General features: G+C 35.8%; 1 protein-coding gene across 11 annotated transcripts in view; it reads right to left on the bottom strand.

Annotated features, from left to right (window-relative positions):
- Positions 1-27,828, bottom strand: part of FBXO38 (F-box protein 38) — a 59,138-nt gene that overhangs the window by 18,385 nt on the left and 12,925 nt on the right. For all 11 annotated transcript variants that reach the window (XM_063724309.1, XM_002816056.3, XM_024247311.3 and 8 more), the window contains 11 exons: positions 25,072-25,205; positions 22,059-22,222; positions 21,686-21,851; positions 19,381-19,518; positions 17,820-17,957; positions 15,000-15,093; positions 13,477-13,607; positions 9,943-10,113; positions 8,176-8,318; positions 7,043-7,253; positions 55-174 (listed from right to left, as the gene is read on the bottom strand). In XM_063724309.1, the coding sequence (XP_063580379.1) occupies positions 55-174; positions 7,043-7,253; positions 8,176-8,318; positions 9,943-10,113; positions 13,477-13,607; positions 15,000-15,093; positions 17,820-17,957; positions 19,381-19,518; positions 21,686-21,851; positions 22,059-22,222; positions 25,072-25,205 (1,610 nt within the window). The remainder of the gene's footprint in view (positions 1-54; positions 175-7,042; positions 7,254-8,175; positions 8,319-9,942; positions 10,114-13,476; positions 13,608-14,999; positions 15,094-17,819; positions 17,958-19,380; positions 19,519-21,685; positions 21,852-22,058; positions 22,223-25,071; positions 25,206-27,828) is intronic.

Below are 27,828 nucleotides of genomic sequence, written 5' to 3'. Positions count from 1 at the left end.
TACAGTTAGGCCGTAGTTTCATAATGATGAATGTGGGATGGATCACATGATTACCTGCTTGTTCCTCATCAACATCCACAGGAATAATTGCCTGGCTGTGAGCTGGAGTATTATTTCCACTCTCGGCCACCACCTCTCCATCTTCTTGGACGATGTCTTCCATCTCATTTAACGCTTAAACGAAAATATACACAAAGTAAAAACCAAGAGAAGTATAAAGAACTACAATGGCAGGCAAAACTGTGGCCGCCCTAAGAACTGAACGGTCCCGCTGATTACTAGGCCTGCCCTGAAAGAATAGCATATACTGCATACACTGTGCTTGTTACTGCAGATATTAAGAAGTATTTAATCAGTCTACAGGAGAGAAAATCACAGATGGGAAAGGATCATTTGGTGGAGAAAGCCCATCAAACTCATACAAACTCAAACAGTTAACAAAGAAACACGGCAAAATATGATTAAGCCAAAAAGATGCCATTCAGATTAATGTCACTGAATTATATGGGAGAGGTTTGAAATTTCATGGGGACAGTGGGAATTGCTTTGGTTTTAAACAAGCACAATAGCACACCTCCCCCTGAATAATTGCCCTGTTCTAGCCTGCAATATCTATATTTCAGTTATTGCCAAAATGAGAAATGACCTTGCCTAGAAACCTTTCATGATAAAAGCCAATCAATTTTCTTCTTTCATTCAATTGACTAACAATTATGAGTAGCAGCAATTAATGTGTACATACTCTATGGCAGGCTCTATGCTAAATGTTTATAGAAACATTTTCTTATTTATTTCTCGTAGCAATCTTGTGTGAAGACATTATTACTAGCCTGATTTTTGCAGTTGAGGAAATGGAGGCCTAGAGGCTTTAACAGTTTGCTAGGATTTAAACTGAGGAGTTTCTAGAACCTACTACACTATAGGAACTATGAGCAAGTGGGAAATTTATACTCCTTGCTCTTAAAGAGGATGCACACATTCTGGCAAAGATGTTAGACACATAGAGTAAGGACAGAATATACTTACTAAGAGCTATAACAGTTCAAAAGTGCAAAGGGAACATAGACAAGGAGCAACTAATTCTCTCATTGGGTCAAGGAAGGGTTCACTGAAATAAGGTGACATTTCATATACCACCATACCAGGAAGAATAGCAGTCCAGTGGTCAAACAAACAAACAAAAAAAACAGTTATCTGTTTTGTGATAGAGATGCGAAAGAAAAAACAAGGCTGAAAAGGTAGCCTGGGCCCCAGATTGTTAAAAGCTTGGAAAGCTTGCTAAAAAGCTTAGAATTGTTTGCAGTAGGCAGAGGGAAACCACTAGGTTTTTATGCAGGGAATGGCATGAAAACAAGTACATTCAAACAACAATGTGATAAGGTTTTCCAATGTTGCTGAGCAACTGCTTTTAGGTTGCTAGAATAGCTTGTGCAAACATTTAATATGATACCCAAAAGTTGTTTAAACAATTTCTTTCATTGCATTCATTTGAATACTTAGAGCATCTTACTACAATTTGTTAGTAATCCTTGGAGCTGAGAAACAGTGGTGAAATTCTCATGGCTTACTCTAGTTGGGGGAGAAAAAATTTTAAAAATAAAAATAAAAATAAAAACATCAGATAATAATGCCTTATGTAACAAAAAGTGTGATGTGACAGAGAATAAACTGGTGGCTGCTTAAGATCAGATGGCAAGGAAAGACATCTCTGAGATTAACATTTCAGCTAAGAACTAAAAGTCAAGAAGGAGCCAGCCATGAAAACATGGAGGGAGGGAATTCTAGGAGGCAGTAGTTAGTGCAATGGTAGGCACCAGCTATCATGTTCAAGAAAGATATAGTGGTGGAAGTAGTACAAGATGAGGGCAGGCCAGATCGTACAGCATTTGGTGGCCCAATTTAAAACCTGGATCTTATTCTAAGGCAATGGGAAGCTATTAAAAAGTTTTGAGTAAAGGTATCAATGTTGTTTGGTTTGTTGTTAAAAGACTGCCCTGGTTGCTATAAGAACTAATTTTAGCTGGGCAAGAAAATAGGCCAGTTTGAAAGCTATTAAAACATTTAGGTAAAAGAAAAAGAGAAAGGTCTGATGTAGTGGTAGTACAATGGGAAGGAGAGATGTAGGCATACTGGAGAGATGTTTCAGAGACATTCAACAAGATTTGGTAAATGACTCAATGTCTTGGAGAGCAGGTAGGAAGTAAAGAAAAAAAGCATAATGTCTTGATTTTAGTCTCTGGTAATTAAATCGGATGATGGTGCCTTTGGGCTAGTGAAGATACAAATGATTCTTGGTTTTGACAAAAAGCATGTCTTGATTTTAGTCTCTGGTAATTAAATTGGATGGTGGTGCCCCTGGGCTAATGAAGATACAAATGATTCATGGTTTTGACTTTTTTCCTTTGTTGGAAAATATTTTATCATTAAGGTAGTACATCTTTTTCAGAACAGTTTTAACTTACAGAAAGTTATATATATGTGTATGTATACATATATATGTATGCTAACTTACAATCAAATATCAATATTCACCAAATGTTTTGTTTAGCTGAAATGTTATTTCAGCTGTAAAAAAGTGTTATAAAGAATTCATTGCCTCTTAACAAAATAATTTTTATGCAACGAAATTGTTGCATAAATTAATAGAAATTTATTATCAGATATAATATTTAGTGGTTGACAACTACCTGCCCCAAAGTGTAAAACAAAATACATTTACTGGGATTTTTTTTCAGACTGTAGTTTGCCCTTAGGCTTCAAAAATAAAAATTTTACAAAATCAGTGGTTTTCAAAGTATAGTCCCAGACCAGCAGCATCAGCACCGCCTGGGTACTTGTAGAAAATTCAAATTCTTGGCTGGGCGTAGTGGCTCATGCCTATAATCCCAGTACTTTGGGAGGCCAGGGTGGGCGGATCGTGAGGTCGAGATGGAGACCGTCCTGGCTAACACGGTGAAACCCCATCTCTACTAAAAATACAAAATATTAGCTGGGTGTGATGGCATGCGCCTACAGTCCCAGCTACTCGGGAGGCTGAGGCAGGAGAATCGCTTGAACCCAGGAGGCAGAGGTTGTAGTCAGCCAAGATCATGCCACTGCACTCCAGTCTGGGTGACAGAGTGAGACTCTGTCTCAAGAAAAAAAAAAAAAAAAATTAAAATTCTTGGCTTGGTGCAGTGGCTCACACCTGTAATCCCAGCATTTTGGGAGGCTGAGTTGGTTGGATTGCTTGAGCCCAGGAGTTGAGACCACCTGGGCAACATATGAGATCCCATCTCTATTTAAAAAAACAAAAAAAAGCAAATTATCTGGCCTCACACAGCCAAATAACTGGAACTCTGAGGGCAAAAATCAGCAATGTGGTTAACAAGTCCTCCAGATGATTCTGATGCACACTCAAGTTTGAAAACCACTGCCATAAATAAAGCTGCAGAGCAATTTCACTTGGCAGTTAATTCAGGCTAATGGGGTGGAGGGATGAGGGAATGACACTATATTTAAAAGCATTAAGTACCTGGAATGTATGTTTTAAATCTAAATAGAAAATTAGTTAAATGATGGATAGGTAAAACTATGCTTTAAAGTTGTAATTCCTTAGAAAGTAGTTACATAAAAATAGACACTATGCTTTAGCAATTACAGAAGCATAATTTTGACACTTATAGGCAAATGTAAATTGTTAAAAAAACATGAACATTGTGGGGCACAGTGACTGACTCATGCCTGTAATCACAGCATTTTGGGAGGCTGAGGCATGAGGATCACTTAAGGCCAAGAGTTTGAGACCAGACTGGGCAACACAGTAAGACCCCATCTCTACACAAAATTTTTTGAAAAATCAGCTGAGTGTGGTGTCATGAGTTTGTAGTCCCAGCTACTCGGGAGGCTGAGGTGGAAGGATCACTTGAACCCAGCAGTTTGAGGCTACAGTGAGCTATGATCATGCCACCACCCTCCAGCCTGAGTGACAGTGAGACTCTGTCTCAAAAAAAAAAAAAAAAACAAAAAACAAAAAACAAAAAAACTCCGCAGAAAACTGTAATCATTTATTCTTATTTTAGAATGTTGCAAAATTCAGGTAATCAAGTTATATTTTCAGCTAACTAGCTCACAATTAAGTACTCTAAGTTCTAAGACTTCTCAAAGTACAAATTTAAGATAATATCCTGCCAAATTATAAAATTTTGATAAATATAGTAACTGTGAAACAATAAATCATAGTTTTGTTGGAGTTAATTTATACAAATTAAATAGCTTTTAAAATTATACAATGCCTCTCTTTCACAGTAAATTACCTCATACAAGCTGAAGAAGTTAAATACAATAGAGCAATAAAGACTGGTGCTGCTTCATTCTGGGGCTGGTCCAAAACCAAGTAAAGGCCCATGCATGTAAAGATTTGTTTTTAAGACTCCGGGTCTCCCTCTGTCACCCAGGCTGTAGAGTAGTGGTGTGATCATAGCTCACTACATCCTTGAAAACTCCCCACTCAAGCCATCCTCCCCTCTCAACCTCTTGAGCTTACAGGCATGTGCACTGCACCTGGCCCAGACGTGAAAAGTTTTCAAATTGTACATCAAGGAGAGTCAACATGTTAATACCAGTTTCAAAGAAATTTTAAAATTATTATTTTCACTTGAAGATTTGAACCATCAATATTAGTCAACTGTTTAACATAATTCCCCATTACCCCTTTTATTATGAAGCCCTGTATTTCTTTGTTTCAACCAAAAATCAGTCTTTTTCTAGTTCCTTAGTTTGTGGGGAAAAAAAAAAAATCTAACTTATGTGTGTGTGTGTTGTGTGTGTGTGTATACACGTTTAATAACAAATACAACTAAACATACTACCATGTGGGAGTGACCTGTGGAATCTAATGTTTTCTACCATCTTCATTTCTCTACAAATGCTGCCATTGCCTCTGGTTTTCTTATGCTTTCTCTTGTTGAAGCTGTTTAATCCTTCAATTCTGGCATTTATGTATTGCTTTATACAACTATGCTTTATACATTATGTATTTATTCTTTGCTTCTCAGCATTTAACAGTATTTGAAGATACTATACTTGACAACAGTCCTAGGTAACTCCTGAAGCTGAATCCTTCCATAGTAATTACGGCTTCTTAAATCAAAATAGCTTATCCTATGTCTTGTGTATTTGGTTTTTATGCCAAATCTCTCATCTTCTGAAACCGTATTTATAAATCAAATTAAGATGTAAGTTCCATTTTCCTCCTTAAATCAAATACAGATACAAATTAAATCAAACATGTTCTTGAATATCTTTTTGGTCCTTGTTGCAACAATATATGATTTCACAATGGCAGGCATTCTCCACTGTACTGAGAAGTCCATGGCAAAGTAATCTTCCAGTGAAGTCTATAATCTGTGTGTCAACTCAAACCACAAATGAGTTCACAGGATTTGGGTAGTTCTGAATGGCAGCTGCTGTAAGTTTCCCACGTAGAGTCCATGTCCTCTGAAGCGCAAATCTTTATAGTGGTAGTAACCTGTACTATGTACCATAGCACTCAGGACAACAAAGCAAAGGGACAATACGTGACTGTCTCGCCCTCTCTTTCCCTTAACACCTGTTGGCTCTGCACTTTCATTTTTGTATTTTTAAGGGAGATTGGTTGGGGAAAGATTTTACCTACGTTTGAAATGCTTAAGAGTATACCATGGACTTAGAGTATAGAGCTAGATATAGCTGCATTTACTTCAGAAAAGTATAAAATTTAAGGCTGGAAATAAAGATTTGGATTTAATACCATATAGTTGGTACTAAAACCTTGAGCTTGAGTGAAAATGTATAGAGAAAGATATCATGGACAAAAGTGGAATACAGGAGGTGCTACAAGCAAAGGAAAATGAGGTAGGAGAAAAACCAGCAAAATCATTTCAGAGATGCCAAGAGAATAAAGTGTCTCAGGAGTGTACAAGTCTAGGCAACAATGTCTAATGCTGCTGAGATGTCAAATTAGATGAAAGTGGCGAAATGACCTCCAGATTCAGTAAGACAATCACTAGTGACTTTGCCAAGAGCCAAAGTGGAGAGTTCTATAGGGACCAAGTGAGATGAGTAAGTGAAGACATTGCCTACAGATGACTCTTTTGTCAGGAACTGTGTACTCAGAGTGCCCCTAAAGGAAATCACAGGGACCAAGTGAGATGAGAAAGTGAAGATATTGCCTACAGATGATTCTTTTGTCAGGAACTGTATACTCAGAGTGCCCCTAAAGGAAATCATGCCCTGCACACAGTACGTCTCATTGTAAAAGCAAGTACATAATATCAGGGCACCCTATTTCTCATTAATTACTGTGTGCAAGAGTAGGCAAATGGGGAACAACAAAAGGATGGCTAGAAGAGATTCCTTTTCCAGTTCCTAAGCGTCAACTGGGAAACTGCAAAATTTGGTAACAAAACAATCTCACATCACTTCACTCATCAACAGAGGGATGGATGGAGCACCTTTGCACATGGGTTGGCACACCGCAAGTATTCAATATATATTAACGAACTGGACAGATAATTACATAAATGAAATAGAACAGGTCCTTCTTAGCTAATGTACTTAATCTGCTGGGTGGAAGTGAAGACCTAATGATTAAAGGTACATGAAAGGTGCCAATGTCTAGCCCATGGTTGGTATTAATCTTTCAGTTCTTCAAATATCCAGAAATGGTTTTAATGTTCATGCTATCCATTGTTCTGGGAGACAATAAAAGATACTCCTTTGTCTAAATCCTGAAACTTAAGTCTCAGACCTCAAGAGTTAACACTCTACCCTAATTTCCCTGGCATCTGTAATCCTTCCCATTCTGTAGGTATTCTTATGGAGTCTGTGGACAAAAACAGTTTTGAAACAAGCAAGAAAAGAGAAAAATTTCACCTACTCCCTCATGTTCCTTATCAACTAGCTTTCCTCAATGTGGAAAGTGACAAGTTGAAACAGGGGAAAAAGGGAACAGGATAAAGCCAGAAATATAATACAAAGTAAAAATCATTTCTATCTGGAGCTCATAAAAGATCTGGGTTACCGTCAGCTGCAAACTGCTGCTCTCCTGGCTGTAGATCTTGCCGAAAGTCATTCTCCTCGTCTGAGTCATCTGGGTGATGGTGATTGTTGTCGTGGATGTTGGCATTGTTATTCTGGGCATTATTATCATCATTGTTGGAGTTCTGGTTGCTAACAAGAGCTGATGAAACACCAATTCCTGTGCCTGCACTCAGACCAACTCGAGCACAACCCTAAAGCAAAACCAAAACACATACGTTTATTAATTTGCGTTAGTATATATCCCTTCATTTTTAATATCCCTTCATTTCACCTTTACATTAGAACTAATATTTATATAGTACTTATTTATGAAATGCTTTCACATACACACAGAAAATCTTATTTAAGGCCTGCAACACTTCAAGACAGATAAAGGGTTACTGGCTTGATTTACAGACGAGGAGTCACGCAAGGAGAAGAGATCTGCCCAACAGCACATGGCCAGTAAGTGGTAGAGCCGCAATTTGAAACCAGGATTCTGACCTTAAATCCTGAGCTTTCCCCATTATATTGTACTGCTTCAACAGTGGGAATGTAACCATTAATAACTGACAAGAGAGAACATAAATGGTTGAAGGATTAAGTTTTTAATTACCTTAAGAGTACAAAGTTCTATATGTTAAGCAGTTTTAAAATAACATTTTGTACAACTGGGCTACCTCAGATTTCCCAGGCTATACAACTTAACAGAAAGACAGCAGCAAAGTAAAACATTCCCCAAATAAATTCTTAATTCTTATTTATACTTTGGGTTCCTAACTAGACTTAATCTACCAACCTAATTATATTTAATCCACCAATGAATTATCCCACGTAATAATTTCTGTCTTAAATTTCTAGCCTCACCCTTACCTTACCTTTTGTTTATATACTAATAGACAGCTTCCACTTATTTTTTCCTTACCCTTCCCCAGAGAACCCTTAATTCTCATTTAGAAGAATGAGAGGCCATGCATTATTACAACCTTTATGCCTTCACCGAGGCTGGCAGTAAGAAGTCCGACTATAACACTGTAAAGGCGTATTATTAAAAAGAAAAAAAAAATCACAGGCTGTTTTTATTTTCTTTCCTGAGTATCAAAATAAACAAAAACTCCCTCAAATGTATCTTACCTTGGGTGGTTCACGAAACATCTGATCCAGTGAAATAAACTCTAGGCTGGGTAATAATTCAATAAACTGGCCAAAAGAGTCCAGCTTCAAAGCATGGCACCGTACTAGGTTGATATCAACCAATCGAGTCCATCTTGAGTGGTCTGTTAAAGAAATGACATGACCAGAGAAAATCTAAGTAACATTTTCCCCATTACTGATGAATTTTGATATAGGTCACAAAGACTTTCAAATCCTTTTTTTTTAAATAACTTTTCCTTTTTTTCATGACTTCTAAAACCCGATGATTCTAAATTATGATGTTTACATACCTAATTCCATTGTGAGAACTAAATGGCCTGGGGAACATTAATTTGAATCCAGTCAGCCCTGATTTAAATGTGATCCACTCAACAACCTACATGGCTTTTCAACAATAGGACACTGAATTAAAAAATTATGGCATATTTATTTAATAGAACATTATGTAGCTATTTCAAAGGAATGAAGGAGAGCTTAATATGCTTGTTGACATGGAAAACTCTCCAAATTATACTTAGTACAAAAAACAAGCTACAGGACAGTGTATACACAGTAAGATCCTTTGGTATAATATAAATCATTTTTAAATGCTACACATATATATGCTGCAATATGCATAATTTGTCCAGAAAAATATACAAAAAACTGTTGATGATGGTTACCTTTGAGAAGAGGAGAGTTTTCATTTTGTACCTTTCTGTACTGTTTGAAATTTACCAAGTGCATGTATTACTTTTATTTTTTTTAAGTGTTAACAGGAATTCTGAGTGATGGGATTATAGGCCATTTTTTGTTTTCTTCTTTATACTCTTCTGTATTTAAGAAAACAAACAAACCAAAAACCCAATAAATGTTATTTTTTTAAAGTCATCTACGCCTGCTACATCCTAAAGTTCATATTTCCCAAAAACTTCTTGGTTCAGCAGGGCCAGGGATAGAATTTAACTGCTGCTGGCACATGAGACATGACTATATTAACGAGTGATCTCAGCAGAGGTCCCAGAGCCCTAAAATAAGCCTGGATAGTAGCTTTGTGAGGAGATACAGATCCCGGTCAAGTGACTCAACAGCAGAGGAGGCTGTTCTGTAGGTGTCAGTGAGAGGCTTTGTCACAAGTACAACTTTTTCAGGCTCTCAATTTATTTAATGGTTTGTAAATTTCGGTATCTAAGAAGGGCCTTTAAGAAAACAGATGACATTACTCTGAGAGGAAAATGAACTCCCACCATAAGGGAAAAATATCAAGTGCAAAAGTCACACTTCTACATATAGGAGATTGGAGTGGGAGGTCTGAAATAGACTGGGATTTCTAGTCAATAGAAATTTTTATCTCAGGTTAATGTCACTTAATTAAAGTTCAACATACATACCTACTTTGTCCTTTCAGATGATGTGCCATTGTGAAGATAATTCTGAGAAAATAACTACAATATCCTAAGTCCTAGGTAACAATGAACTAACCTTAATTTTATGTTCCTAGCCCAAAGAAGCACATATAAAAATCAGGGCACTTGAATTCACAACCTGGAGAGTATAAACTTCTAGGCAGAGAACGTCAGAAGTTTAAAGAGGCATTGAATATACTTCCAACTTGGTTATCAAAGGTTACCAGAACTTGTATGAATAATCCAAATGAAATACCTATATTTTACATTAGGAATGCAATCATATCACACATAGAAAACAAGGAAAGTTGTATTATTTCAGTATTAATAAAACATAGCTGTATTTTTAAGTCTGTAATACCTGAGATCCAATTGTATGGGTTGTGTAGATGAGGGCAATTGTAAATTGCCAGATATTTGATACAGGAAAAAACTTCATTGACTGCTTTCATCCCTATATCAGTGATGATACCAGGATTTTCTACCACATCAGCCAAACCATACTTCACCAGATCCGCATTAGCCATTCTGCCTAAAAAGAGCAATCAATTAAAAAAAAAAAAAGTCAAATTCTTAAGTGTTAGGGAGTGTTACCAATTTTGTATCTTACCAGTCAGTATAAAAAGTCTCTACCATCATTCTGTATCATCTGCTTATCATCGGGTTCAGGTATAATTTTAGGTTAGGTATTCCATACATATAGTAGCACTTCTTGTACAAAATAATAAATTATATTAAAAGTCAAGGGACAGCTAGTAGGAAAAATTATTTCCAATTGTTTAGAGAAGAAAAAAGGCAAAAATTCTTAAAGTATAAGTGAAGGACCTATCATACTGGTTCATACAATGGTAAAGTTTTAGCTTTATCATTTAAAAGGAAAACAAAATCTTAAAAACTCAACTCCCTCACAGTAAAATGATGTTCTTGGAGCCCAGTGTGGACATCTGTAGAGAAGGGTAAACTCTGAGAATTTAAGATTCATTGTTAGAACCCATTGCACTGGTTAGTAACATCTATCTATACCCTAAAAGTGCACATCTAACTCAAACACATGCCACTGGGCTTTAGTGCCTACTCTCTGGTCACAAACTAGGGGTTTGGGAATAAGTAAAGGAGGATCCTTTATTCTAGATCATGTCACTGAGAATCACACCTCATCCCTTGCCTCTTATCATTTCTCCCATCTGCCTGCCCCCTCACGCTCCAAGATTCTGTTAGTTCATAGTTACATCTTTAGTGTCTAGCATAGTGCTGGGGATACAAGAGCTCATGGGAATACATGTCTCTCACAGTCTGCAATCAACCAATACGCAGGACCAAAAAAACACTGCCGCTCTGGTGAAGCTGCCCTGAATATCACAGGGATTTACAACTTTAGCTACAACATGTTAAAAACAATCCATCTTCTCCAAACTTCCAATTTTACTTTCCATATAGTTTACAGTCTTTCTCCTATAGTTTCTATATTTGGTATCTCCTGGTACATCTTACAAATTTCACCTTAATCCATCCTTTACAATTTAGCTGAGCTATTTTCTTTAGCTCCTGGTAAGGACCTTTTCCCTGCTCTTTGGACTTGAGATGAAACTTGCCATTTTCCTTAAGATAGGGTAAACCTTGAACTGACCCTGTTTGCTGAATAAATGCTATAACCTAACATGACAAATCGATGTCTTGCATTTAGTTTTTTGAGATGAACACCATGTTTCTACTCTTGGGGCTTCCTGCTTGCCACACTCCTTCAAAATCCTGATGATATTACTTGAGATTCATTTTTGTTTTTCTTTTCAGCCCACAGGTCAGCTAAAGGTAAAAGTTATCATTTATTGAATACTTCCTAAGTGTCAGAGATTACCGTAAATGTATACATCACTTTTCCCTTGGTTCCTCAGAGCTACCCAAGAGAAAAGCACAATATCACCTTATCTTCATTTAAAAAATGAGAAGAATTAACTTGCTTAGGTCTCATGATTAGTAGCAGACAGGCCTCAATTCTCTCTCTCCCTCAAGCTCTAGGACTAAATTGCTAGGACTCTAGGGCTAGGACTATATTGTTTCTGAAATTTTCACTGAGTTATACATCTCTATCAGTATTACATAAAGCTTACAGATCATAAATCCACATGAACAAAGAACTCTCTAAAGATTCATCTTTGGGTCATTGTTAGAAGACACAGGTGATGTTTCTATTTATTTATTCTGCCAGACCTTTTATAACAAGAAAGTGACTCAAGTTTTACCAGAGGCCAGCCATCACTTCTTGGAGAGATGCTTCAAATCTAAATTACTGAGAAGAGAGAAACTAAGTGAGAGAGTGTGAGTGAGCAGTGACCTCATGACATCGTCCATAAGAAGTACCAGGCATCTATTCCGAAACAGAGAATCCTAGGTCATCTTTGGAGGGACAGAAGATAGTATGCACATGGAAGAAATGGTTAAACTGTGGCAAATAAGAAGAGAATGAATGTACAAAGTTCAACGTAACAGACTATTGAGTATGAAACAGAACATGAAACAAGTTGTGTTGAAAACTATGAGATAATGGTAGTCAAGAAGGTATTTTTATGCTATTGAAAACATATGTTGAAGAGAAAGAAACATTACAGGAAAATAATTGGTTATAAAGATAACACTTGAAGACAATTCTTCAGTAGACCTAAATTTGGCCATCCTGAAGGTACACAATTTGTCAAGTTCTGAGCTTTTGGGAAAAATAGAAAACAAAATTATAGAAAGAATATCAATTTCAAAGCTAATAATTTTGTTACTATACAGACACTGCAGAAACATAGGGAATGTTAGATACTTCATTCAAAACCAGAAAAGCTTGATATCAAATGTATTAGTTTTATATAAAATCATTGTACTCATTAGCATTTTAAAGCTATTTTGGAGAAAAGCTGATCTTTTTCAATGCTATACAGATTTAATATGATTCTAATAGTAAACTGTCTAGAAAAGGATGGCTTGACTTTTTAAAGTAATCACCTATATTAATGAGTACTGTGAACAACAAAAAAGTAAATAAACAAAAAACCCACAACTATTATTGTAATATATATTAGAAATGAAAAACAGTCATGTTTTTTAAGCTGGATTGTCCTGAATGGAAGAATTAAGGCTTCTTATGTTCTTCTACAATACAAACTAGATCCAAAGAAAAAATGTTATCTGCTATGATGATGAGAGTTCAAGAAAGATTTGTTGCAAATCAGGTGGGAAGAAAATGAATTCTTGAATAAATAAAAACATGTTGGTGATGAAAATTTTCTTTCATATCTTATTGATGCCATATGGAAAAATAGTTTGAATAATGAATTGACATGCATTCAAACCCAAAGAAATGAGTTCTCAATTGTAAATGCGTAAGAAAATGCTGTGAACAAGCTTTCCAACAGCAATCATCATTAAATGAATACTGACCATTATGTGCTCACACTATCTGGAAAATCCAGAACCCCCAGCGGGCTTATTATGGAAATGAAGAGCATGGGCAGGGAATGGGACCTCATCTGAGAGGACCATCAAAAGCTTCAAGAAGTGTGGCAGATCAAATTCAACAATGGAACCAAGGATGACATTCTGTGAAAAAAATGAAGCAGAATGGGAAAGAAACTTGGGCAGTAAAGTGGAGACAATATCAAATGTAGATAAGGTTCTTTTTCTGGTGTATTGTTAGTAACTATATTTTCTATAATATGCTAAAATCAGAGGCAATATGGAAAAAAAAATCACTGACATTTCTAATTTAAAAGTTTATTTTTCAAGACGTGAGAGCACCTAAGATTTTAATTTGTCTTATGTTCAAAAAGACATGGCACAACCCAATTCAGATTTCAGTTTGTCAAGTAAATTTCTTACAGTCATTCTAGGAATTAAAATGGGATAATCTTACTCTGTAGCAAAAACTCATCTACATATCCTAGATGAAGGGTTTCAAACTGGGGGAACTCCAACTCTGCCATCTTTAGGGCAGAAAAGACACCATCTTTGGTTAGGGAAGGCTGGATCCGAACTTCATGTAACCTGTGAATAAAGAGAAAGAACATATCAGAGTAAAACAAAAACCATCAGAATCAAAGATTCCTCCTAATATAAGTGTATTAGTCCGTTTCTATGCTGCTGACAAAGACATACCTGAGACTGGGAAGAAAAAGAGGTTTTAATGGACTTACAGTTCCACATGGCTGGGGAGGCCTCACAAACATGGCTGAAGGCAAAAAGGAGCAAGTCACATCTTACATGGATAGCAGCAGGCAAAAAAAGAGAGGCTGTGCAGGGACACTCCCATTTTTAAAACCATCGGATCTAGTGAGACTTATTCACTATCATGAGGACAGCATGGGAAAGACCACCCCCATGATTCAGTCATCTCCCACTGGGTCCCTCCCACAACACATGGGAATTATGGGAGCTGCAAGATGAGATCTGAGGAGAAACAGAGCCAAACCATATCAGTAAGACTCTGAAAGAAGTTTATGACTTTAGTGAAGTGTCACAGATGTCAACAACTTCCCTCCCACTTCCTCCACTGAAAAAAAAAATATTTTCTTCAAAGGAGTACCTGCAAAGTGTAAGGAAATCTTAGGCAGTACACTGAAGCTATACATTAAATAACACTTAATTACAGTTAAGAATCTTATATCCTTTCAAGTGCTTTACTAAACCTGAAGAGTCAATGTGAGAATCTGCATCTGGTGCTGGTATTTGACATTTTGCTTAGGCTAGCTATTAATGTTGCATTTTAACAAAGAGTATAGTTCTGTAGTAGGTAACAATACCTACCTAAACTTACAAACACTTTTATTTTATTTATAATCCTAATCAAGTCTCTTGATGGAAAAAGCTTTGTTTTTGAATACATTTTGAAAATGCTTAAAGAAAATATTATAAAAGTGGAGGCAGACCATTGATATGTAAGAAATAGTAAATGTTGCATAAAGTGATATAACCACTTGGTTAAAAAATATAGAGGTGTTACAAGGTCAGACTTTGGAAAAGCTGATTTAAAACACCAATTTCTGAATAGCAAATATTACCACCAAGTAACTAGTACAATTCAGAAAATCATCCAGAGATTGAGACAATGGTCCTGAGAGGGCTACAGACACCAGAGCTTCAATGCTAACTTCTATTGGACTCTCAGCCGTTTCCAGAAATTCCACTGCTTTTCTCTGATATGAGACCATTCCACTCTGGAGCTCGCTAGTATGCAGCTCAACTGGTTACCAGTTATAACATTAAGACTACCATGATGTTATACTTATCTGTTATTTAGACATCTTTGTATTTTAAATTTGAACAAGGCTTGATCAAATGTATACACATATATACACACACATTCCACAGTTTTTTGTAAAACAGGGAAAAACATAATTACTTCTAAAGTGAGAGACACAATACAAAGAGGAAACATACCTACGGGCAGCAGTAATGATGAGGTAACCAAGATCTACTTCAAGAGCATTTTTGCAAGCTCCCAGAACAATAGTGTGCAAATTTCTAAAACCACCTAAAGACGAGGAACAAAAACAAGTATTTCTTTTGACCATAGCATTTTTAGTGAAGTATTTGTATACTATACACTATAAAGTATTATCTTAGATGATAATTACTGGTTTAAAAGTAAATCTAAGCTTTGTTTTTGCATTGAAATTAATATCTTAAGATGAATTATAACTACTAGTCACCTAAAAGGAGATGAAAGCAGACCCTCATTTTGAAAAGACACTCTGATGGCATCTGAAAACTACTCTAAAAGATTTAGACTGTTAAGTAAGGATTTTTAGAAAGTCAGAAGCTGATGACAGAATTGTAAAAAAAGAAACCCTGCCATTTCTGGTCAAATTTTGAACCTCCAAATATCATATGGAACAAGACCAGAACCACTTTAACTGATTTTTTTTAATGTTTCTGAAACTTGTATTTACCTACAAAAAAGAAAATAAATTACTAATGTATAGCTTAAAGAAATTACTGATTTATCTGTTTTAAATTTGTATAAACAAAATCACAAAGTTTGTATACTTTTGTGTCTGTCTTCTTTTACTAAACACTCTGTTTATGAGATTCATCCATATCGCTGTGTAGCTGTAGTCTGTTCATTCTTATTACTGTACAGTATTTTGCTATATGAATATGCCACAATTTAATTATCCATTCTATTGCCGATAGGCATCTTTCCATTTTGGGATGATTAGAAACAGTGCTTCTATGAACAATCTTAAAAATGTCTTTTGGTGAACATATGTAAACATTTCTGTTGGGTTTAAAGCCAGGAATGCAACTGTTGCTATGTGTATAACCAACTTTAGTAGATACTACCAAACAGTATTTCAAAGTGGTTGTATGAATTTATATTCTGACCATCAGTGTATGAAAGGTCCTGTTGCTTCACATCCTAGCCAACATTACTGTTTTTATCTTTTTCATATTAGTCACGAGTAGGCATAGTCATTTTAGTGCTTGAATATCACACTGTAGTTTCAATGTGCATTTCCCTAATGATTAGTAAACTTTATCGTTTTTTCATGTTTATTGGCTTCTTGTGTGCAAACTTTTCTATTCAAGTCTTTTCCCATTTTTTCTATTGAGTTGCCTGCCTTTTTCTTATTCATTCCAGGAGTCCTTTATATCTTCCCAATACCCAGTATCTGTATTACAAACAGTTTCTCCCATTCTGTAGCTTGGTTTTTCACTCTTCTCTTTTTTTTTTTGAGACGGAGTCTCACTCTCTCACCCAGGCTGGACTGCAGTCGACCTAGGCTCACTGCATGCTCTGCCTCCCAGGTTCACGCCATTCTCCTGCCTCAGCCTCCCGAGTAGCTGGGACTACAGGTGCCCGCCACCACGACGGGCTAATTTTTTGTATTTTTAAGTAGAGACGGGGTTTCACCATGTTAGCCAGGATGGTCTCGATCTGCTGACCTCATGATCCGCCCGCCTCGGCCTCCCAAAGTGCTGGGATTACAGGCGTGGGCCACTGCGCCCGGCCGGTTTTTCACTCTCTCAATCATGCCTTTTGATGGACAAAAAAAAAAAAATCTTAATTTTAATTTGGTACAACTTATCAATATTTTCTTTATGGTAAATGCTTTTTGGTGTCCTGTTTAAGATGTCTTTGTGTACTCAAGGTCAACAAGACATTCTTCTAAGTTATTTTTTTAAATTTCATTTCAAAATTGTTCTTATCTGAATCTATGACCCATCTAGAATTAATTTTTGTGTGAGGTATGCTGACTTCTTGAGTAAAATACAAGGCAGGGTCACCCTTAAAAACCGATTAGAGAAGAAAAATCTCTGTTTTTCTTTTAGGACCTTTACACAAACTCAGCTTTTAGCACCTCTCTACAGGTCTTCTCTCTAGTGAATGCATCAGTAGCCTTCTTTTCGTTTTTGACTTTTATCTTGTTAACTATGGCCATCAACCAAAATACTGTTGGTTTTAAGGGGTTGTTTCATCCCACTGGCTAAATGTAATAAAGTACACTTATACCACACTTGACTGACAAAATGTCTAGAAATGTAGTGTTTACTCTTCATTATATTTCAACAGTATTAACTATAATGTCTGTTTGTTAACAATGGTACTTCATGACTTTCCATTTTATTTTAGAGAGCCAAAGTTAAATTTTTGGTTTCCACCCATTAATCATCCATTTTGCTAAACCACTATTTTTTTCTGCAATGAGATGTTTAACACAGAGCACATTCTGTTATGTATTATTTATCTATAGTTAAGTATACACAGAACAACTTTTTTCTTTTAAATATCATCTGATGGGTAAATCAATATCCAAGTGATATGTATAAAAGTATTTTTTATATTATAAAGTATTACGTGATAGATATTAACATTATTAATGCCTAAATTTTTTTTGGAAGCCTCGGCTGTACAAGTTGTAAAACATCACCAAAGAACGCTAGAAATCCCTGTTAACATTTCTAAGAAAGATTCCATATATAAGAGGAGGTATTATTAGCTATGTAAAAGTCAAAACAAGCTAGAAAACATGTCTTATCACTCTACTGTCTATTTTAAGAAAGTTTAATGTGTACCAAAAGAAAATGAATACTAGCTATGCTCATGGTTACTTACTGTCCATCAAATACAACAGAGAAAGCAGTTACTCATGAGCATTTTCTTTTTAAAGACTTGCCAGGGAAGTTAAATAAAAGCTTAATGATTTTTTTAAGTTGATTTTCAAAAAATATTTAGTAACTAAAGAAAATGAATACCTGATCTCCAACTGTCTTCAACAACATGTTGGATAAGACCTCCAAGGAAAGGAACTCGAACCATTTCTAAGTGTTCCAAGTTTCGGGCAGAGGCTAAGCCTGTTACTAAAGGGACATATTTCAAGGAATTTGTGGGTCCTGGAAAAAAAAAAATCTTTGATAGAACAACGTAAAGTGTCTTAAAATGAATTTCAAATCAGTGAAAGACATGTATAACTTATAAACTCTAAGTCTTAAAATGACAGCCAAATTGGCTCTCTGCAATCAGGTTCTTGTTATAAATGAAAGTGTTAGCCTATTAACCATACACTTACTCAGCATAAAGGTTTTTCAGTAACACTGTAGAGATATGTAGTATTCTGTACATTCTCTAAAGGCTCAATAGTTTTGAACTCAAACTAACTAATGGGAAAAAGTCAAAATAAAAAATTTGATCCTTCACTCGAGTAAACAGCTCAATCATTTAATCATCTCTATGACCAGTGTTGCATTAGCTACTACAGAAGATCACAAAAGATATGGTCCTGTCCATCAAAAAACCTGCAGTTGACATGGAGCTAGAACTAACATAAATAATTATAGAAGGATAAGAAGGTAGACTGCATCAAGTATAAAAATAAGATCTGCCATACTCCATGAAAAAGAAAAAGAAAGACGAGAAAAGTAAGTTGGAAAAGGCAGAATCTGAAGAATGCATACAAAAAAAGAAGAAGAAAGTGCACATCTCAGGATAACAAAACAATAATACAGCATAAGAGAAGACACTGAGGTGGAAAGCTGTATGGCTGACCAGGGAACAATGAATAGTCAAATGTGATGATAAAAGAAGATGTATCTTGGAAAGGCGTCAGAATAAGGTTATCAAGTGGGGTCCTGGTTATCATGACCTTAAGCAGAGTAGTTCCCACTTAATGCTCTAGTGCAGGGGTGTCCAATATTTTGACTTCGCTGGGCCACACTGGAAGAGGAAAAATTGTCTTGATATTAAAGATAGCTGATGAGCTGGAAAGAAAAAGAAGAAGAAGAAGAAGAAGAAGAAAAAGCCCATGCATAAATCTCATAATGTTTTAGGAAAGTTTAAGAAATTGTATTGGGCATCATGTGGGCTGTGGCCAGTGGACCGTGGGCTGAACAAGCTTGCTCTAGGGCAACAGGGACACTAAAGATTTCTGTTTAGAAGGATAATACCATAAAAGCTATGTTTAAGGTAGATTAAGGAAGCCAACTATTTACATGCAGAATGATTCGGAGACCAGAAACAAAGAAAGAAGACTGAAATTTAATAAAACAATCCTATGAAAAGTAAAAAGTACCTGTAAAAAACAGAGATATTCTGTTTTTTTTTTTTTTTTTTTTTTTTGCTGAGGTCAAAGGTCAAACACAAATCATCTTTCTAATGTCTTTAAAACAAAAAGTACATTTATCTTCACAAGATGAATACGTTGTAAGACATAAATAGTAATAGCATAATATAATTGTATTTACAAATGTAGCTAGAGTTTGCTTCAGGATATTTTTAGAATAACTTATGTTTAATTCCACCATAATTGTGTACCATTACCTGCACAGTTCCTCATGACGAAAGTTCTTAAGCTGATACAAAGGAAGTCTTTAAATGGCTGTGGTTTAGTGAGTCTTACCCACTTCATATAAAGGTGCCTTAGCATTGGGATACAAGGAATTTCAGGAACATTCACCCCTAAAACACAAATATAAAAAAGAACAAACAAGAAAAAAAATCACAAAAATATACTATATTTTGCTTATAAGTTCAAGAGTCTATTTTTCATATTAACAGTTTAACCTTCAAGGATTTTTATCAGAACAAATTACACAAAATCTATCAAGTTTGCCTTATTTAAAACAGGCTTACAAAGAACAGTTTATGTAAACCATAAACTGACTTAACTTTTTTAGAGAAGGCCAATGGGAAGATAGAGTTTAAAAAGTATTTCTGTGTCTTAGACATGTAAGTCTTTCTTATAATCTTACAACTCTTCTAGGATACATTTTCCCAGAAGAGGTGAAGTGAAAATGGATTACTGAAAGCAAAACTATAACGATGGAGATGGAACACACAAATTTACTATTTGACTACCAACGTCCACTGCCCCCCAGTAGGAGAACTATATTTCTCAGAGCAAAGTCAGCTAGGTGGGTTTAAATATGCAAATAGATATCTGGAAGATAGCTAAACACAGAACTTTAAAAGCTGTTTTCTATAAATATATGAATCTTAAGAATTTGTAAATGTGTAGGAGAAGCCAGCCAGCATGGCTCTGAGAAAAGCAGAAACCTGCCAGTCATTTATTTTAGAATTTCAAATTGGTAAAGGTAATTTGATGCATGGGATCCATGAGTGGCTTAATACTAGGAATCATACCCACAGAGGACCATGACCAGAAGAAGGGAGGTGTAGCGTGAGGTGAAAAAATACAGGAAATACGGACGAAAGAAGATAAAAGCCAAGGAAGGGACACAAATTTATTAAAGAAATCCAAGGATCCAGGATGATGGCATTTAACAAACAGTAGTTGGCAAAACTGTTTAATGCAATTTTTAAATTTGAGACAATAGAAGCTCTGCTAGCAAGAATAACTAGAGAATGTAAAATTGCAGTACTTGAATGGTCAGTTCTTTAAAGGCTAAATTCTGCCAAATGTTCTTATTGTAACCTACAAGGATTACCCCTTAACTTGTTCCTCTCAAAATAGCAGAGTTAAATTTAGTTTGAACTATGCACACACATTGTATAGCAACAAATGGGAAGTAAAATTAAGGATGAAACAAAAGGACAAAAAGCAGAAGTGAGGTACAGATTGAGATGTAAGATGCAGAAGTCACAAAGGTTAAATTTAGCAACTATTTTAATACTATGAAGATGGTAGTACTGATTGTAGTGATTAGGAAACCCAAGGAAGCAAGGGTGAGACAGACGCAGAGAAGACAGTATACCCTAGGCCCAATCCACTTTCTGTCTCAAACAAACTCTATAAACAAAGTTCATACCTGCCCATTCTCCTGGTAATTTTCATTTTTATTAATTTACCACACCTCTGCATCACCATAATACAGTGTTAAACTGTTAAATGATTCCCATAAATCAACGCATTTTAATAAAACTTACCCTGTACTTATATTTGCAATGAACTGTGACAGGCATTGTAGAAAATATAAAGATATGGAAATAAGTCTTTGACCTTACGGAGCTTATACTATAAATTCCAGATATTACAGAATCCTTTTATATCTAAAAATCCAATTTCAAACTAGATATCACTCCCTGATCTTATAAATGAAGGGTTGCTAGAAATCTTTACTCTTCTCCCATAATTGTGTATCTAAGTCTTATTTAAGACCTACTCCTTATCATTCCTGATGCTCTCCCTGTACCACCTGAGTTTCAGAAATTTCCAGTTCTTTGGACCATCCCCAATACCTAGAATAATGCTTAAAACACATATACTCTCTCTCTCTCTATGTGTGTGTACATATACAGAATAAAGTAGTAAACAAATATTAAAGGCCAGCTATATTAACAGGGACCCCCGAATTCCTTTCAGTGGCCTAAACCAAAGGTGACAAATTTGAGAAAATATTTACACTTTTTGCTTAAGTTGAAGTTATTGGTATATAATTTCAAAGAATATTCAGATGGAGAATGTACACTTGTGAAGCAGTATTTCCCGCACACCAGTGGATCTTTAATGGGAAATTGGAAATTTTATACAGATCTTGCAAACATTTATTTTGCAGTCATCAATCAACAAAGCCATCTCTAAAATTCTCATTATTCTTTTTCAGTGAATATTCACATTTTATGGCATTTCAAGGAGTTACAAGTGACCCAAGAAACATGTACTCACCAACTAAATGTAAAGTTTGGATTTTGGCTCCTACAGGAATTTTCAGTTTATTTTCAGGAGGAATTGGAAAAGCTCCATTACGATTACGAAATTTCCCCAAAATATGAACATGGGGCATATATGTCCAAATGGATTCTACCAACTCCAAATGAGAAGTTTCCACACCCTAGAAAATAATGCCAAAGCAAGCATAAGAAAGAATTTTAGTTTAGCATCCAAAGCTTTTATTTACGTACCACAAGATGCTAAGTACACAATGGAACTTAAAAGTTTGTGACAGATGAGATTTGCATGTGAGTGAACACGTCTATCATTCTTTGGTCTATTATTTCATAAACAGTTGATGCCAAAATGTCCAACCAGGTGCACTCACCACTAAGTTTGGGCATGCCTGCAAAGCTTCTAGGACTCCTGGAATGCTAAAAGCCTCATGGCCCCTTACTCTTCGCCTCTCAAGGTATCGAGGGTGAAGGCCATATAGCTGTTCAACATCTGGCATCTTCTTTAATAGTGTTAGAAAACTGGAATCTGTAAAGCCTGAGAAGTTCAGAAGTATTTAGAGCCAGGTTCATCTTTCTGTTCATTAACATTTACTAGGCACTCATGATTTTTACCAAAAGTTAAAAAAGACTTCCTCTTCAAATTTCCGTAAAGCTAACACTAAAGCTGAATAAACGTAACAGAAAATATACTCCTTTAGTAACAGAGGAAATGAGTCAGAAACTCCACTTAATCTGAGTTAATACTTTATGGAGGAGGCTTTTATTATTGACTTTTTGGTTTTGTTGCTTTTAAGGCATAGAAATCTTCAACAAAGAACGCAATTTTAACCCAGATAACTAGGACCTATTTGGTGGATGGAGTGGGACCACCCACCTGATCATCACCACCCTCCTCCTCCCCCATGGGTACTCTCTTGTCTGTGAAACCTTCAGGGCTCTGTGCACATAACTAAAAATATAAATAAGATATGATCCTCATTGTTAGGAAGCTCATAGTTCTGACCTAATTCCTATCTCAAATTATTCTATCCATTTTCTAATAATTACTCTGATACTCTGTCATATGTTTAACTATTACTCCCCTGCCATTTTAGACAATTAATTCTTTTGAAAAAGATAGATGCAAGTTAGCTAAGAGAACCAGAGTGATCCAATCTCAGGGGATGCTGTTGATAGGAAGCTATCTATCCAGGAGACCATAGTAGGAATCAACAAGATGGGAACAGAGAGAGGCAGGTTACTTCCACAGCAGGAGCTGCTGGTTAAGTAAGTGGGGAGACAAGTCTCATATAGATGCTATTTTAATCTGTTACAAGGGCTTTTTTATTTTTAATGAAAGTGGTCAGAAAGCCAACTGTCTGCTTATTAATGACAAAGAAAAATATTAACTGCCAAGAATAAAAAGTAGGCCCCAAATATTTAAGTCTTACATACTTTTTTGAAAGTTGTTTTATTTTTAAGTTATCTCATTTAACATGTAAAGTCCAGACATGTTAACTTTAGTACCACAAAAGTGAAGAGTAAGGAGAGACCAGAGATTACTTGGTCTCTAATTATAGTAACAGTTCTTATTACTTTCTTGTATAGTAACTTTTAATGACTGAACGATTCAATGTGTTAATCTTTTTTTTTTTTCATTTATTCTCACAACCAAATCAGAAAGGTTATCACCCCATCTACAAGCATAAAAAATGAAGTTGAGAGAGTTTAAGAGCTTCCAAATGGCAGCACTGGAATCTAAAACCAAGTGTAACCTCTGCAATGTTTATCCTCTTTTGTCATATGTTGCCTCCCACGAGAGAAATGGGGAAAGTTCTACCTTCTTTACAGAGATGGAGTGAGAATCCAAATAGATCATATATGTAAACCATAAAGTACTATTATATAAAGAATCTGGGTTAAATGCCAGATAATAGGCCAAGGTGGCATTAGTGAGCAAGGTTAGTGTGAACTTAGGCTAGAGACTGTTTGCTTCAACTCTCTTTTACATTCATTGCAAAGATGGGAAGCCTTGGGCTCACAGGTTATTTACCATAGCCTAAAAGTCAGCAACATGCAGTCAAATTCTTCTCTAATTGGTAAGTGGTAGTGATGTTAATGCTAAGACTGTATCACATGGGAGTTCTGCCATCCTGTCTTTATATACTGTATTAATCCCGTCTTCAGAATTCCGGCTGGCCTAACCTTTGCAAAAGCAAATCTAATATAAGGAATAAGACAATCATTTTCACACTGCCCTAATTTTTTTTCTTTCCTGACATAAAGGATCATTCTGAAACAAGATGAGGTGAGTCCTTTGCCCTTAGAATGGCTTTCATTAAATATCTGAAAGCAACCGTGGTTTGCCTCCCACAAACCTAGTAATAAGTTCCAGCCTCAGGTGTTTGCAATGTTCTTTATAAGAAAGTATATATTGATAACTACTATGGCCAACTGATAAGAGTTACCAACTGATTTGATGACTCTCTTGAAAGGATGCAGCACCCACCTGCACAATTCCAGTATTCCAGAGCTAATCTGTTCTGTTCTATAGAATAGAACAAGACAATTATCTCCTCCAGCCCTTCACTTCTATTAAGGCTTTTTATTTTTATTTTTATTTTTTGGTCCCCTCTCAGCCTTATCCCATTTTCAAAGTCTCATAATCTGGACATCATAGAAAAAGGATGACTTTAAAAGACAGATTCATAATTGCAAAACAATAGTAACTAAATTTTACCAATTAATGGATTGGCGTTAACTGAAAAGAAGCCTTAACTGCCTTTTAACTCTTTCAAGTATGCTTTGCTTAGCTAAAGCCATTAACTTTCTTTTCAGGTGGTCTCTTCAACTGGGAACAATTTGCTGTGGTTAGGAAGCTAACTCTGAGTTCTTCACCTGTAAGGTCAGTCAGTGCCTTATTCGAGAATCTCCAAGACCTACTATAGGCCTTCTAAAGAAATTGGAGTTCTGTGGCCTATTTTACAAAAATGGCAAGTATTTATTTAACTAAAGGGTGCAGTTTAGTTGCAGAGGAAATCTATGATGAAAACTGTTACCATTCACCGGAAAACATGCATCAGAGAGTAAAGGACACGCACTGTCTAATGTGATACACATATACTCAATTAACCAAAGGCTCATGTTCTCCAATCACAGATGTGTGGAACAGGCTGATATAGTTACTTAAGGACAGGAAATGAAAAGAGCAGACTATTAAAACAATAAAGCCTCAGGTAAAACGCATTTTACAACCTAAAACCCAACATAAATAATTTAGACAAAATCTTGCCAGCCTACAAGGTGACTTAGATTGCCTTTCTCAAGACAAGTAACTTTTTATGAAACCATTGTTACTACTTTCCAGTAGGAAACTACCGTACTTCACAGACTAAATCCACTTACCACTTGGCATGTATTCCCACCACCGCCCTGCACAGAGATCTACAACTCTCACAACTCGCAGATATAGGGTCACTGCTTCCTTTAGTTTCCGGGAAAGACATTCCATACACATGATATCCTGCAGAGGCAGGTACCTTTGTGAGAGAAAGAAACTGGTATTTATCAAGTGGGTAAGTATTACTTCTCACCAATAAGTTATTTTTTTTTCCTTCTTCCAATCTCCTACCACTCAAATGAAATAAGATCTTAAGACAGAGATTTAAAGCTACCACATATATGGTCATATAGCTTTTTACTACAAAGGTAAGTCAGCAAATACTTGAGTATCCAAATAAGGTATTGAGCTCCCTCCACAGGTCATTTGATAAAACCTGCCTTTCTTCTTTTGAGTTTTCATGGACAAAGAAAATCTAAAAACAAACCAGAAAAACAAAGAAAAGAAGAAAAAAAAAAACAGTGCTTTTCAAGATGTGATGAGAAACGAACCTGAGAAAGATCAGAGAGAATTACTCAATTTGAACATGCGCAATATTATTTCGTATCTTTTACAGAATCTACTCCTGTAGGGACATTCTGCTCCCTCTCAACTCCACCATCCTGCTCCTGCAAACTCTACTATCTTCTCCATCAACAAATATGTATACTAGTCATATAGTATACGATTTCTTTTCCCACTTTTTTTTTTTTTTACCTTTAAGGTCACATACACTGATAAAAGTATTGCATAAGTATTAAGACACCTCATGTGAACTACAACTTCCTCTTTTCGATTCTTCTTTATTATCTTTTTCTGAAACTTTCAACTAATCCTGACTTTTGTTCTGTTATATATTCTGAAAGGTCTATTTTTCTCTTAAGACCCCTCCACACACGCCTAGATTAATTAAATTTTTTGAAAAGTTAAAGCTACCTTTACCTACTGAACCTGTATTGTGTCACACACTACTCATTGTTTCACAACAACCTTAAGAGGTAACTAGCTGGTTCCTGTTTGCCATACAAGTCTCTCCCAGTCCTTTATCTCCCCCTCTCTGACCTGCTGTGTTCCCTACCCCTCTCTGGCTAACTGTTAATTTTAGCCAATGAGAGGCACCAGCTGGAGGGCTCCAGGTGGCAATGCTGCCTTTCTACTGCTGCTAATCCCCTAGACGAATTCTTCATCATCCCTTACTTGTTTCCTAAACTCCATCTACACCTCTGTAAATAGTCCCTTCATTAAATTATCTTCAAATTCCAGGTAAGTGTATTTTCTGTTATCTGCTGGCACTTCACTGACATAGTATACACTATTATTACTCCATTTTATAAGTGCTGAAATTAGCTCAGAAGAATTAAACCTGCAAAATGTCCCATGGCTAGGTAAGAGGGAGAAAGGGTCAGGAATGGCAAACACAGTTTTGTCTGACACTAACTCTTAACAACACTGCTAATTCTAAAAGAAAAGCCCACATATACCTGTTGAATATTTAGCTGATCCATTTTTTTTCTACTTCTCGTCCTTCTTCTTACCCCTTTAAAATGATTTAAATCAAATTTTATACAAAATAAATCATCACTGCTAGCCATAACTTAATTTAGTCTCTATAACTTAGATTATAAGCAGAATTTTTCAGAAACATGACAACACATTTTATAAACAATGAAAAACATTAAATTTGCTTTCCAAATATATTTTGCCACTGTAATATTTTTCTCCTAAATATTGTTATCCAACGTATTTGCCTAGGTTAAAATTCTACTCCCTTTAAATACAAACAGACCAATAATCACAAAATCAAGATTATTTTACATATTTTCCCTAAGAAGTAGCATATTTTTTCTTCATAGTTATATAGTCGAAGGACTAGAGTTCAGAAGACAGATCAAATATAACACTTTAGAAAAGAGAGTATAGCAGGGACAGCAAAGATTAGGTTTCTTTTAAGGAAGGCCATAGTTTTTCTTGTTTTATGAAGACATGCTAAGTAGTTACTACACTACCACAATGAATCCTCAAATCAAAATTTTAGAAGACTAAAAAATGAAACAAAATTTAGTTTGTTTTTAGAATAAACACATTAAGTTCAAGAACTAAGTTCATGGTTCTTTCTACATGCTGTCAAATGCTGTTTTCTCCACTGTAACTACCATTATATATTGACTTGATTCTACCCCTTCCATTTGAATATTCTGTTTGAACTGCACAATGTTATCTGATCTATTTTCAATTTAGATTATGGTCCAATGGCCAGGTGTGGTGGTGTATGCATGCAATTCCAGCACTTTGGGAGGCCAAAATGGGAGGATTGCTTGAGACCAGAAGTTAAGACCAAGCTAGCCAACAAATCAAGATCCTGCCTCTACCAAAAAATAAAAAAATTAGCCAAGCGCAGTGGTGTGCGCCCCTAAGGCAAAAGGATTGCTTAAGCCCAGGAGTTCAAGGTTGCAGTGAGCCATGATCATACCCTGCACTCCAGCCAGAGTGAGACTCTGTCTCAAAAATATATACATATTATATATGGTCCAATTTTTTCACAGTATATCCTAGCATTATCCAACTTTATCCCTAGATGCAATTTTACCTATGCTTTCTTCTTTTTTTTTTTTTTTTTGGCGGGGGGTATTTTAGATGTTTCTTTATTTCAGTTATGGGCCTGGCCCTTACCTCAAGCTGATTTTTATTATTATTATTATTATTATTATTATACTTTAAGTTTTAGGGTACATGTGCACAATGTGCAGGTTAGTTACATATGTATACATGTGCCATGCTGGTGT

The sequence above is a fragment of the Pongo abelii genome, chromosome 4 (genome assembly GCF_028885655.2).
Source record: "Pongo abelii isolate AG06213 chromosome 4, NHGRI_mPonAbe1-v2.0_pri, whole genome shotgun sequence".
In the NCBI taxonomy this organism is placed as follows: Eukaryota; Metazoa; Chordata; class Mammalia; order Primates; family Hominidae; genus Pongo; species Pongo abelii.
Note: the sequence above shows the minus strand (reverse complement) of the source record. Positions and strands in the feature narration are given on the sequence as shown.